The 13,656-nt window shown below is 46.8% G+C and overlaps 1 protein-coding gene across 1 annotated transcript; it reads right to left on the bottom strand.

Moving 5' to 3' along the window:
* Positions 1 to 285: 285 nt before the first annotated feature.
* On the bottom strand, positions 286 to 1,836 carry NUDT16 (nudix hydrolase 16). The gene is made up of 3 exons (XM_043874538.1): positions 1,658 to 1,836; positions 1,294 to 1,563; positions 286 to 610 (listed from the first exon to the last, which is right to left on the bottom strand). Exons 1-3 carry the CDS (start codon positions 1,793 to 1,795, stop codon positions 431 to 433), a joined length of 588 nt encoding a protein of 195 aa, XP_043730473.1. The 5' UTR covers positions 1,796 to 1,836; the 3' UTR covers positions 286 to 430.
* Between the last annotated feature and the right edge of the window lie 11,820 nt (positions 1,837 to 13,656).

Raw genomic sequence — 13,656 nt, 5'->3', positions numbered from 1 at the left:
TTTGTGACCCCATGGACTGTAGCCCGCCAGGTTCCTCTGTCCATGGGGATTCTCCAGCCAAGAATACTAGAGTGGGTTGCCATGCTGTCCTCCAGGGGATCTTACCAACCCAAGGATAGAACCCAGGTCTCCCGCATTGCCCGCGGATTTTTTACTGTCTGAGCCACCAGGGAAGCGTGTGCACAAATATAAAGAAAAGAGGTAGGCTCTGAGAATCTGCCAGGCCCCCGGGATGAGCTGCAGATTTTTGCCATTGATGTCATGAGTCACCACGGGGTCCTCTGCTTAGAACACATTACATACTCTTTTAATCTGTTATCATCCATCAAACCCAGGCCCAGAAGAGAAAACATTCCCTTTTTCCTCCCTGCCTCCCCAGTACAAAGGCCCTGATCTCAGGCAGGTTTCATGGGTCCATGGAGGGGTGCCTCTAGGGAGGAGGTGAAATCTTAAGGCGTGCAAAAGAGCCAGGTTCCAGCAATCCCAGGTTCTGGATGGCTTCCAGCAGCTGTTCCCGTGCATTTCCAATAAAGGTATTCTCCAGGAAGGCAGGCAGGCCTCCCACACCATCCCGCAGGGTATACAGGGGCACCCGCACCAGGCCCAGCACCTGGGAAAGGAAGGAGACAGGAGACTCTGGAAATTCAGGGAGCTCATCCCAGCCAGATCTTTCTAGATCAGAGGCCTGAGCATGCACACCTCTGGGGACGTAGAGGGCACAGGTCTTTGTAGACAAATAACCCAGGTCATGCTATATACATCTCACAAATGCCAACCCTTTCCACATCACCTTAGTGGCTCCCACCTCCAAAACGCATGCTACACCAGTAGTTCTCAAAATTTGGTACCCAAAGCAGCCACATTAGCACTATTTAGGAACTTTTGAAAAATTCAAATTCTCATGTCTTTCTCCCCTCTCCAGCTGAGCAATTATGGCAGTGGGGTCAATAATCGCTGTTTTAATAAGCCTCTTAGATGATCCTGATTAGCATATACAATCTATCCCTCTCACCCCTAGCCTAAGTGCCAAAGTTTTCCAAAAAACAGGCAAGAAAAAATAGGGCCTAAAGTGCCAAGTCTGCCATTATAAAGTGGTAGCAGAAGAGTGACTTAGGTTTTAGAAGAGTTTTAGAAAGGCAATGCAGAGGCCTGCAAACAGGGGAGAGGGCAAGATCTTTGCAGGGAGGCCAGGATGGCTGTAACTAATCACCCAGACCCCAGTACACGAGCAAACAGCGGGGACAGGCCTTCCGGGGCTGGAGGAGGCGGGGTGGGGTCCTGGGCTGGCCCCACCTCCAGCCCGTGGTCTCGGGCGCGCGGCGCGCCCATCTCCACCGCAGTCAGCTGCTCCAGGGACAGGAGCTTAGTGTAGAAGTGCGCCACAACGCGCGGCCGGGACCCAGCGTGGGAGCTGCGGTAGTCAGCGCGCTCCACGCGAAAGGCGGCCGCAGCCTCGCCCAGCTCCTCGCCCAACTCGCGATTCAGCCCGTCCTCCAAGCTGCCGTCGCGCAAGTCCACGAAGCCGCCAGGGAAGCCCAGGCGCCCATCAAAGCGCATCTGCATCTGTGGAAGAGGGAAGCTGGGATGCCCGGGGACGCCCAAGGCGGCTTGACCGCGGGGCAGGGGCGGGCGGTGGCCGGGAGCGCCCCCTCCTCACCAGTACGGCGTAGCGTAGCGGAATGCGACCAAAGAGCAGCCCTGGGTCCGGTGCGTAGAGCAGCGCGTGGCACGCGTGCCGCCAACCCGGCCCCAGTTGCAGGGCCTCCGCCAGCTCAAGCCTACGCATGCCTGCCATGGCCTGCCTTCCCCAGCTCTGCGGTGCGGAAGGCCCAGGGCAGGCGTGGGCCACCAGAACCAATCCCTGCAGGGCCCGGGGCGGGGTGCGGTGGCATGGACCAATCCCTGCAGGGCCCGGCGGCCAGGGCCAATCCCTGCGGGGCTCGGGCGGGACACGGAAGCGGCGGCAGCCAATCAGAGTGGGACTTGCGGGGAAGGCGAAGGCCCAGTGGGGCATAGGGAAAGTGGCACCGGGCCGGGGCGGGGGCTGCGGAGTGGCGGGATCCTGGACGCGGGAGTCCCGTGATAGTGCAGCAGTCACAGTCTGCCTTCAGGGTACTTCACCAGTGTTGGGACTGCTGAGTCGTGCGCAGAGGTTTTCTGCCTGAGTAGAGTTTAAGTATCTAATTACGGACAGGGATGCGTCCTGGGAGCCACACCTGGTTAGTCTAGATGGTTCCCCTGGCCTGCGGTGGGAAGGAAATAGAGCAGAATTGGCTCAGAGCGTCGACCTATCCTGTACAGTGGGGACAGAGATGGGTTTAAGAGCCATCCTGAGGGTGGTACTGCAGGGACTCAGTAGCTGATTGAGTGGGTGGGGAGGGATGCTTTGCCAGGGTGATGGCAGGGTTTCCGGTCTGGATGAATGGCGCTGTCACTTTCTGGGAAGGGTATTATAGGATGGGGTGTGGGGGTGTAGTTCTGGTTAAGACTTGGGGGTGGCGGTAAGTGTTGGATTGAATGGACAGGACCCCGAGATTTTCCTGGAAAGGTTGAGGAAAGGGCTGTGCTTGAAACCCTGTTGGGTGCAGGAAGGAGAGAGAGCAAGAGTCAGTCATAGGTAGACGTGTCCAAGGCTTTCTAGGCTCAGACCATTGAAGGAAGGAAGGTGAGGAACAGCCCAGAACTGGGGGCTCCTCAGGGCCTGATGCTGAGTGAGGAGCAGGGGTTCAGGATCCCTCATCCTAAGCCTCCCCACCTTTTTTCAGGCCCTACATTCTATGTAGGTTCTCTCTTCATCAGCAGTCAGTATTTGTTACACAAAGGATAGGAGGAGTCAGCTTCTTGAGAGAGGCTGGGCTTGGAGTCACAGCCTTTAAATGACAGCATGTGGTAAGAAAAAGCCCAAAAATCCTCCCAGACACAGGCTGGCTTTAGCAAAAGTCAGTCAACTCTTTCTCTGTTAAGTAGAGCATATACCAACCTATTGGGCTTCCTAGATGGTTCAGCGGTAAAGAATCTGCTTGCCAATGCAGGGGACGCAAGAGATGCAGGTTTGATCCCTGGATGCGGAAGATCCCATGGAGGAGGGCATGGTAACCCATGCCAATATTCTTGCCAGGATAATCCCATGGACAGAGGAGGCTGGCAGACTGCAGTCCATGGGGTTGCAAAGAGCCTGACACTGAACAGGTAGGCACATACCAACCTATTAGGGATATTAAGAGACTTAGAGCACTCAGAACAGTGCTAGGCACAGAAAATGTAGCTATCTTTGGAGTTCAGGGTGGGCCAGAGAGCTGTGTAAAGGCCGGCACTTGGAGCTTACCAGGCCTTAGCCTGGTGTGGGGTGGGGTAGAGGGTGGGGATGGAGTGAGGTGTCCCAGGGATCGTCTTTCCTAGCTTAGTCTTCTTAATAAATGGCAGAGATGGCATCTACTGACAGAGGCAAGTGAATCAAAGTGATGAAACTGTATGTGTGATATAAGTCATTCCCCTCTTAGAGTTCTAGAAAAATCTAAGAAATTTCCAGGGGTCTGGAAATTGCCAAGGTTAAACGATTAAACTTTCAAAAAGCTCAAAAACTGCCAATTCCAAAAGGTAAATTGGTGCAGCCACTGAGGAAGACAGTATGATGTTTTCTCAAAAAACTGAAAATAGAGCTACCATATGACCCAACAATTCCACTCCTGGGTATATATCCAAAAACAACGCAAAGACAAACAAAAAAACACTTATTGAAACTGAAAGAGATACATGCACTCCAGTGTTTGTGGAAGCATTATTTACAATTGGCAAGCAACCAGAATGCCCACTGACAGACAAATGGATAAAGAAGATGTGGTATAAATACAGTGGGATACTACTCAGCCATAAAAAAGAAATACTTGGAGGGTGTTGTGTTAAGTGAAATGAGTCAAACAGAGACAAATACTGTATGATACCACTTTATAGAATCTAATAAAAATGCCATAAACTAGTGAATATAACAAAAAAGAGGGAGACTCACCGATTTAGAGAACAAACCGGTGGTTACGAGTGGGGAGAGGGAAAGGGGAGTGGCAATAGAGGGACAGGGGACTATGAGGTACAAATATTAGGTATAAAATAAACTACAAGTATATGTTGTACAACATGGAGAATGTAGCAAACATTTTATAATGACTAAATGGAGTATAAGCTTTAAAACTTAAGAATCACTACATTGTATACCTGTAATTTGTATAATATTACATGTCAAATATACCTCAACAACAAAAATATAATAAAAGAAAAAACCCTGCCAATTCCAAGGTTCCACCCCAGACAGAGGGATTCAGAATCTCTGGAGGTGGCACTGAGGCGTAAGTGGATTTTTTTTTAACTATTTATTTATTTATTTTTGGCTGTGCTGGGTCTTCATTGCTACACTTGGGCTTTCTTTCTTTCTTTTTTTTTTTTTTTTCCTTTTCATTTATTTTTATTAGTTGGAGGCTAATTACTTTACAATATTGTAGTGGGTTTTGTCATACATTGACATGAATCAGCCATGGATTTACATGTATTCCCCATCCCGATCCCCCCTCCCACCTCCCTCTCTACCCAGTCCCTCTGGGTGTTCCCAGTGCACCAGGCCCGAGCACTTGTCTCATGCATCCATGCAAAACAGAAAAAGAGACACAGATGTACTTGGGCTTTCTTTAGTTGCAGTGAGTGAGTGAGTGGCTACTCTGGTGGTGGTTTCTCTTGTTGCAGTGCACAGGCTCCAGAGCATAGGCTAGTAGTTGTGATACAGGCTCAGATGCCCCACCACATGTAGGACCTTCCCGGACCAGGGATTGAACCATGTCCCTAGAACTGGCAGGTGGACTCTTGACCACTGGACCACCAGGGAAGTCCCATAAGTGGTTTTTATATGTGTTTGAGGTGACTCTTGGTAAGGAACCAGGGCTAAGAACTGTGCCCTAAACTTAACCCTTACCCCTAACACTCTAAAGGTGACTTGGTTTCTCTCTAGAAGGGCTTCATTGGGGATTTAGGGTTGAACATACCTTTTCCCAGGCTTCGAGAGATTGTATTCTTATTCTTTAATGGTTGCTTGAAAGAGACTTTTAATTTAGCTATTTCTATGGCAACGTGAACAACTATGAAACCAAGAGAATAGCTCTACAAGAACATAACTGGAGACCGGAGCTTTTTCAGGATGGATGAATATGGAAGCCATCAAGGCCCTCCAGCCTGGCCTGCCTTTCTAAACTGCTCTCGGCCTCTGCTGGGGGAGCCCAGTCCCTGCCCCACCTCTCCTTGTCCACCTCCTGAGGCCGATTGCCCAGCAGTGGGGGCTAAAGGTCCAGAGCCGAGCCACGTGCCTCCAGAGATGCTCCCAGTTCAAGAGCAAAAATAGCTCAGTGTTCAGCCTCAGAGACTGCTAAGGGAACTTATTCATGATTTTTAAGTAAATGAGAAAAGAGCTCTACCTCAGGCAACCAAATAGTTGATGTTGTTGTTCAGTTGCCCAGTTGTGTCCGACTCTTTGCGTGGACTGCAGCATGCCAGGCTTCTCTGTCCTTCAGTACCTCCCAGAGTTTGCTCAGACTCATGTCCATTCAGTCGGTGATGCCATCCAACCATCTCAACCTCTGTCGTCCCCTTCTCCTCCCGCCTTCAATCTTTCCCAGCATCAGGGTCTTTTCAAATGAGTCACCTCTTCCCATTTAGGTGGCCACAGTATTGGAGCTTCAGCTTCAGCATCAGTCCTTCCAATGAATATTCAGGACTGATTTCCTTTAGGATGGACTGACTTGATCTCCTTGCAGTCCAAGGGATTCTCAACAGTCTTCTCCAACACCACAGCTAAAAAGCAATCAATTCTTCAGTGCTTAGCCTTCTTTATGGTCCAACTTTCACATCGGTACATGACTACTGGAAAAAACAGGTTTTTCTTTCTATAGAGAATTCCAGTTATTCAGAGAAGAAAGATGCTGCTGCTGCTGCTAAGTCGCTTCAGTTGTGTCTGACTCTGTGTGACCCCATAGACGGCAGCCCACCAGGCTCTGCCATCCCTGGGATTCTCCAGGCAAGAACACTGGAGTGGGTTGCCATTTCCTTCTCCAATGCAGGAAAGTGAAAAGTGAAAGTGAAGTCGCTTAGTCATGTCTGACTCTTCGTGACCCCAAGGACTGCAGCCTACTAGGCCCCTCCGTCCATGGGATTCTCCAGGCAAGAGTACTGGAGTGGGTTGCCATTGCCTTCTCCGGAAGAAAGAGGAAGTCAACCAAAACTTCGCTGTTTTTTAAACTTTAAAGAATTAAGAGATCCTAGGAAATGTCCTCAATGGCTGCCAACATCATTAAAATGATAGGAAAATGTCCCACCTATGAAATATTCTTGCCCAAAAACTGAATTTGAATCTAGCTACCATATTATAAGAACTACCAAAAAAATCTTTTTTCAAATATCAGGAAGAAGCTAGGGTGATCCAGGTAGTAGTGGATTAGAGTTGGAGACATCAGTTAAGAATTTGTTTAGTTTAGATATTGAGGGTTATATACAGAAACATTTTTGGATAAGTGTATATTCAAGGGACGTTTAGTATACATACAAATGTCCTTGCTCTGTCAGCTGGGAGGGCCTAAATGAAGTGGTTCCCTGGGAACAACAGGCACACCCAGTGTGCAGATCTTGATTTCTGTTACTATTTCCCAGTAAAAGGAACCAGGACTCCTTGGAGAAACGCTGATTCAAGCACTGGGCCAGGAAATATACACAGTGGATAGATAATGAGCTCAGAGCATCTTGTGACTCCGGAAAGTCAGGAAGTACACTGAAAATTCATCAATCAATCAATAATGGGAAAAAAAAACAAACCACCATACTGATGGGAGTTTGTCAAAGCATCAGGAGCACAGGAGCCAACTGAAAGAACTCCCCACAGCCAAAGTTGAAACAGTCTGGGCAAGAAAATATAGCTCTGTTGGGTTATAACCCAAAGATGAAATAAATCTCCACAGGTCTACACTGATATAAATTATGAAAAAGTACATAAATAGAAAAGAAACAAATCTCCTACTCAGTAGTAGTTAAAATAATTTATATAGAGGCTCTGCCCTGAAGGGGTATGTAAAACTGCCGCTTCTCCAGTGTGGGCTATGAGCACTTAGAACGGTGAGGGTGAGGGCTCTGTAACTGGGGGGAAACCTGACACTATTACCTCTACACCTCTGCCAGGCGGTCCAGAGCAGCATCAACAGTGGTACGTCGTGTGGGTGCCATGCACTCGTGGTATGATGGTGATTATGGGGTGACTGCGTGAACTATCTGGGATCTCTGTACTGTCTTCACAATTTTTCTGTAAATCTAATACTTCTAAAAAATAAAGTTGTTTTTTTTTTTTAATTCAGGATGATGCAATCTAGACTGAAGGAAACTTTACAAAAGAAATGAGCTGGTTTCTTCAGTAAATTAATTACAAAGGAAGAGGAGGTGGGGGCAGAATCCATACATTAAGAGAGATTGAGGAGACATATCTAGTGAAGGGATTATTTAGATCCTAATCTGAAGAAACAAAGACTGTGGGGGAGATGTGAATACTGAGTGGATATTTGATATATAGGAATTATTGATCATGTTGTAAGTGTAATTGGATAAGGACATGGCAACCCATTCCACTATTCTTGCCTGGAGAATTCCATGGACACGGGAGCCTGGTGGGCTACAGTCTCTGGGGTCACAAAGAGTCAGACACGACTGAGCGACTAACAGTTTTAAGTGTAATAATAGTAGTGTGGCTTTCTACAAAAAAAGATTCTTTATCTTTTAGAGATACATGCTGAAATATTTATGAATAGTAAAAAAATTAATCAGCAAGGGAGTAATGGTGAGACTATAAATAAAATCAAGATTGGCCACAAATTGATCATTTCTGAAGCTGAGGGATAGTTCCCTAAGGCATACTATATTATTCTCTTTACTTTGTATATAGTTTGATGTTTTTCATAGTAAAAAGTTAAAAAGCTCTTTGACTTCTCATGAAGTTAAAGGTAAAGGTTATAATTTACATTTGAATAAAGCTTTGCATTTCACAAAACCCTTTCACAGAGAGGATCTCTTTTGGTCCAGGAGAGGGGGAGAGAGAGGTAAGAGTTTGGTTTTACTTTTTAGGCAAAAGAAGACTGCAAGCATCACCCATTTGTCAGAAACTTTACACCATCCCATTTAATCCTTATAAAAGTTGCCAGGTGTTTCAAATACAGAACCAAGATTAAGAACCGCTGATTTTGAAGACTATAGGATGGGAGGAGGGAGTGAGAGGAGTTGCCACCTACAGAGAGCTGCCAGCAGGAGCCCGTTGAGGTTCATCCAGCAGTACTTACTGAAACGGCTAGATGCTGCTGCTGTTATTATTAATTTTTAGGCATTCACATACCTGCAGTTACATCCAGCAGCCTTCAAGGAGGTGGCATTCTACAGAAGCCAGCTCTTTTCTTGATTATTTGCAGGCACAGCATCAAAAATATCCACGGCTGTGTTATCTGGAGCTCGTCAGGTGGGTCCATTTCAGTTAGAGGACAGAATTTTTCAGATACTTTCAGCTTCATACCTGGACCTCTCCCCGCTGAATACCCCACAAATGCCTCAAATCCAGCATACCCAGGAATGAACTACTCCCCTACCTGCGTCTCTTATACCCTCACCTCTGTGAATGCCTGTCTAGCCCGACTTCTGGAAACCTAGGAGCCTCCCCAACACCCTGCTCCTTTGCCCACCCCAGGCAGCCCTCACTCCTCAGCTCCCTCTCCTGGTCTCCACCCTATATGCTCAGACTCATCACATGACATCAGCCTTCATCTTTGCACCTGGATCAGCCTAATATTGCTTTATCTGAGACACTTTCAAACCTGCCCTCCACACAGTCTCAAGTTACAGCTCAAAGCCATGTCCTCCTCAGGGGCTGTGCATTTCTAGGGATTCAGCAGAGTAAACAACAGCTTACGTGTGGAGTTCTGTGGTTCCTAGTGGTTAGGGTTCTGGCCGTTCACTGCCGTGGCCAGGGTTCAGTCCCTGCTTGGAGAACTGAGATCCCACAAGCTGTGTGATATGGCCCAAAAGTAGTGTTTAGGAACCTACTTCCCTGGCGGAGCAGAGGTTAAGATTCTGTGCTTCCAATGAAGGGGGCATGGGTTTGATCAGGTCAAGGGAACTAAGGTCCCATATGCTGTGCTATATGGTCAAAAATATAAATAAGAATAAATGAATTAAAAAACAGCTCACGTGTGAACTTTGCCTTCTGTATTGGTGATCTGTTGCTGAAATGTACTGTAAAAGGTAGTGACTTAACAATAAACACATCTCACAGTGGCTGATGCTCAGGAATTACAGAATGGCTCCCTAGATGGTCTGGCTCAGAGTTTCTCATGCTGTTTTAGTCCAGCAGTCAGCAGGGGCTGCATCCGATGAAGGCTTGACTAGGGCAGAAGAATTTGCTTCCCAGGTGGCTCACTGTTATGACTGGAAGTTAGAGCTGGTGGCAGAAGCCTCCTTTTCACGCCGCATAGATCTCGCCTCTCGCCGTGGGGTTGCTCGAGCGCCCCCATGACACAGCGGCCGGCTTCTTTCAGAGTGAGGCACCCAAGGGAAAGCAACGTGGGATCCATATCTTTTAGGACTAGTGTCAGAAGTCATACACGACTTCTGCAGGATCCTCCTGACCGCGAGGCCATCCCTGATGCCACGTGAGAGGGAGCTGCACAGACAGACCAGGATACCTCCCAGAGGTGAGGGACCACTGGGGGTGTCTTGGAGACCAGCCACACACCTTCCACTCAAACCTGCCGTGGTCACCCTCACACCCGATGAACTAGTAGCCTGGAAAGATGGCATGTTCTTCATGCCTCTAAGATCTTTGTCTCCTTCTTACCTGCCTGAATTTTCCCCCAGCTTTCAGTTCAGTTCAGTTCAGTCACTAAGTCGTGTCCCCAGCTTTATTGAGGTATAATTGGCCAAGAAAAATTGTATGTATTTGAGGGGTACAACATGATGATTTGATATATTTGCTAGACATTTACATTGTGAAATTACCACAGTCAGGCTATTTAATGTATCTTATCACCTCACATAGTTACTATTTTATGTGTGTGTGTGGTGAGAATACTTAAGATTTATTTCTTGGCAAATTGTAAGTCTACAATAATACAGTTTTGTTAACTACAGTCCTCATGTACATAAAATCTCTAGAACTTACTCACAGCATATAACTGAAACATCGTGCCCTTTAACCAACTGTCCCTATAAGTTTCCTGCTCCTGAGTGATAATACAGCCAGAACAGTTCTGTGGCCAAACTCAGAGTCTGGGGATAGGAAAATACCCGCCTCCGATGATAGTGGGAAGAACTAAGAAGTTAAAGAGCAGTCAAGGGTCCAGGGAGGGCTGAACTGGAGCCAAAAATTCAATCTTTAAGAGTAGGAAAAAGCGTAATATTTTAGGAGGAAAAAATTCTAGTTGCTGAATGATTGTTTCCCAACTAAACTGACAAATCTGCTTTGCAAATACTCTATTAGCATTAAGCTTTGTTTTCTGCGTAGATCTTAATGGCTCTAGGAGAATCCCCGTGGACAGAGGAGCCTAGTGGGCTGCAGTCCACGGAATCACAAAGAGTTGGGACACCGCCGAGCAACTAAGCGCAGCACAGCCCTCCTGATGAGTATTTACGGATATATTATTTCATAAGATATATTTGTTGGACTACATTTCTGAATTTCCTTCTGAAGTTGGGGGAGAGCTGAGTGTTCTGAGGGCCCTGGGGATGCAGCTCATGTTGTGGGTTCCTGCCTGTGAAGTGTGTTGAGGCCTGGGCAGGACGTGGAGCTGGTCCTTGGCACCACTCGAAGGCCTTCCCAGAGCTGCTTTCTTCCCAGCCTCTCAGCTCTCAACTGACTGTAAGCAAATTCCTAATCAAAGAGCTGACTGAAAATGGCTTAAAGTGTTGACTTTTGGGGTGTGTTTGGATGTCAGTACTAGAATCTTAACCACCTAAGGAGGACTTCAGGGATGAATCTCCAATGATGGGATATCAGGCAGCCTGATAATAAAATTAATAATTCCTCCTCCAAAGTCAAGAGCATCTTAACAGCATTTAAAGCATGTGCATATGAGCCCCATGAGCAATTCCCCATGATTCAACATGCGACATTATCTTGCTTATTTTTTATGGCACTCTTCAAGGCAAAGGCAGGAAGCTGAGCTTCCAAGGAAATGACTTGTGCTTGATCTCACAGTACATGGTGAGAGTGGGTCCAGAGTCCTAGTCATCTGGGTGGTGGTTGGTGGTTTAGTTGCTAAGTCATGTCCAACTCTTTGTGACCCAATGGACTGTAGCCTGCCAGGTCCCTCTGTCCCTGGGATTCTTCAGCCAAGAATACTGGAGTGGGTTGCTATTTCCTTCTCCAGGGGATCTTTCCAACCCATGAATCAAACCTAGGTCTCCTGTATTGCAGGCAGATTCTTTACCAACTGAGCTATGAGGGAAATCATCTGGGAGCAAGTTCAATTGTTTTCCTTATGCAAACAAAGATCACTATTTTTTTATGTGGACCATTTTTAAAGTCTATTGAATTTGTTGCAGTACTGTTTCTGTTTCATATTTTAGGTTTTTTTTTTTTTTTTGCCACAAGGCATGTGAGATCTTAGCTCCCCAACCAGGGATTGAATTTGCACCCCCTGTATTGAAAGGCAGATTCTTAACCACTAGACTGCCAGGGAAGACCCAGGAAGATCATTTTAAAATACGCTTTGCTGTGTGGTCACTCCTGTCCCTCTCCCCTCCCCTCTCTCTGTCTCTGCCTCTCTCTCACCCCTTTCTCCTTCTCTTCCATTTTTCATTTTTCCTCCTTTATCATGTTGGTGGCCTGGCCCCCTTCCCTTCTGACACAGTAGTTAAGGCACATGAGTTGCCCCACCATCTTGAAAGAGGAGTGGAGTATCTTCCCTCCTTGAGCTGCTGTCTGATTTGCCTGCCTCCTTTATCCTGAGCCCATATAATGGACTGAGAGCTTTCACTTTGGCCCCAGCCCCAAATACATTAAATAATTAATTCCCATCACTCTCCTTTGTGCACCTTATTTCTACATAACCCAGAATAGCTGGTGGCATTTCCCCTGCATAAAGAGGAAGCAGAGAGGTCAGTTGGCATTTCTGAAATATATATGTATTTTACAAAGCCACGCACTAGCAGGGCTTCTTTATTCCTTCATTCCTGTGACTGATTCATAACAAGCAGCTTCCTGGCTCTCCAATTGCTCAGCCAATTTCCACTCACCATCTTGCAATCTGGTCAGTGATTAATGCCCACACTGAGTATGGCTGAGGGACAAAGCATTTTCCCAATGATAAAATCCAAAAGGAACTTTCTAGTCATTTTAAGTCTGTGCTGCCGTTCCCAGTAAACCAGCTGGAAAGTAAACAAAGTGAGCTTCTTTTATAAGACATGGAGCTCTGATCCAAGATGGTATTTCTTCCTAGCTTTCCTTTCTGTGATGACTGATACAGTGCACAGCATAAATCCTGGGGGATAACATGTTTTCCTTCTGCACCTGTCTTCCTAGACATTGTAGGGGACAAGAATAGGCCACCTCCAAATATGCCACTTTGGCATAAGGATTATTTTGAGCTGAAAGTAATTAAGAAACAGCAGATGCAGGAAGAGCTCTGTTAAAAGCATTACTTCCCATGAAAAAAGCACCCTCCCTGGACTGGGGGAAAGGATAATACTCTTATCACTGGAGATGGGGCACCAATGCCGAGACGGATCTGTGCAGACTCCTAGCTCACCCCTTATCTGCCACCAGTTCCATATGTCTCCTTGTCACGGTCCCAGAATTCACCCCCTTTGGAGCTCAAATCTCTTTTCCCTCTGTTTTGTCTTATCTCCACATATTGATCCCTGCTCTTTCTTCAAAATAGTGTTTAAGTTGTCAGGCCTGTTTCTTTGGCAGTTTCACTTCTTTCTAAAAAGCATCCCCCCCCCCCCCCACACACACACACATATGCCATGTAAAAACATTAAATCAAATAAAATGTGCATCCTTTTTCTTCTGCTGTGTGTGGTCAGTTTACTTTGAAGACTCCAGCTACAGAACCTAAGAGGGTAAGTTCAGTTCAGTCGCTCAGTCCTGTCCAACTCTTTGTGACCCCATGGACTGCAGCATGCCAGGCCTCCCTGTCTATCACCAACACCTAGAGTTTACCCAAACTCATGTCCATTGAGTCCGTGATGCCATCCAACCATCTCATCCTCTGTCATCCCCTTCTCCCCCCACCCTCAATCTTTCCCAGCATCAGGGTCTTGTCAAATGAGTCAGCTCTTCGCATCAGGTGGCCAAAGTATTGGAATTTCAGTTTCAACATCAGTCCTTCCAATGAATACTCAGGGCTGATCTCCCTTAGGATGGACTGGTTGGATCTCCTTGCAATCCAAGGGACTCTCAAGAGTCTTCTCCAACACTACAGTTCAAAAGCATCAGTTCTTCAGTGCTCAGCTTTCTTTGTGGTCCTACTCTCACATCCATACATGACTACTGGAAAAACCATAGCCTTGACTAGACAGAACTTTGTTGGCAAAGTAATGTCTCTGCTTTTTAATATGCTGTCTAGGTTGGTCATAACTTTCCTTCCAAGGAGTAAG

The sequence above is a fragment of the Cervus elaphus genome, chromosome 19 (genome assembly GCF_910594005.1).
Source record: "Cervus elaphus chromosome 19, mCerEla1.1, whole genome shotgun sequence".
In the NCBI taxonomy this organism is placed as follows: domain Eukaryota; kingdom Metazoa; phylum Chordata; class Mammalia; order Artiodactyla; family Cervidae; genus Cervus; species Cervus elaphus.
The sequence above is the reverse complement of the archived record's forward strand: the minus strand, read 5'-3'. Positions and strand labels throughout refer to the sequence as shown.

Bases quoted from the DNA above. Each gene is read 5' to 3' on its own strand.
- NUDT16 (XM_043874538.1), bottom strand. From the start codon at position 1,795: ATGGCAGGCATGCGTAGGCTTGAGCTGGCGGAGGCCCTGCAACTGGGG. The intron at 1,564-1,657 runs GTGAGGAGGGGG...CCTCTTCCACAG, and splicing joins CGCTACGCTACGCCGTACTG to ATGCAGATGCGCTTTGATGG. The intron at 611-1,293 runs GTGGGGCCAGCC...TTCCTTTCCCAG, and splicing joins CCCGAGACCACGGGCTGGAG to GTGCTGGGCCTGGTGCGGGT.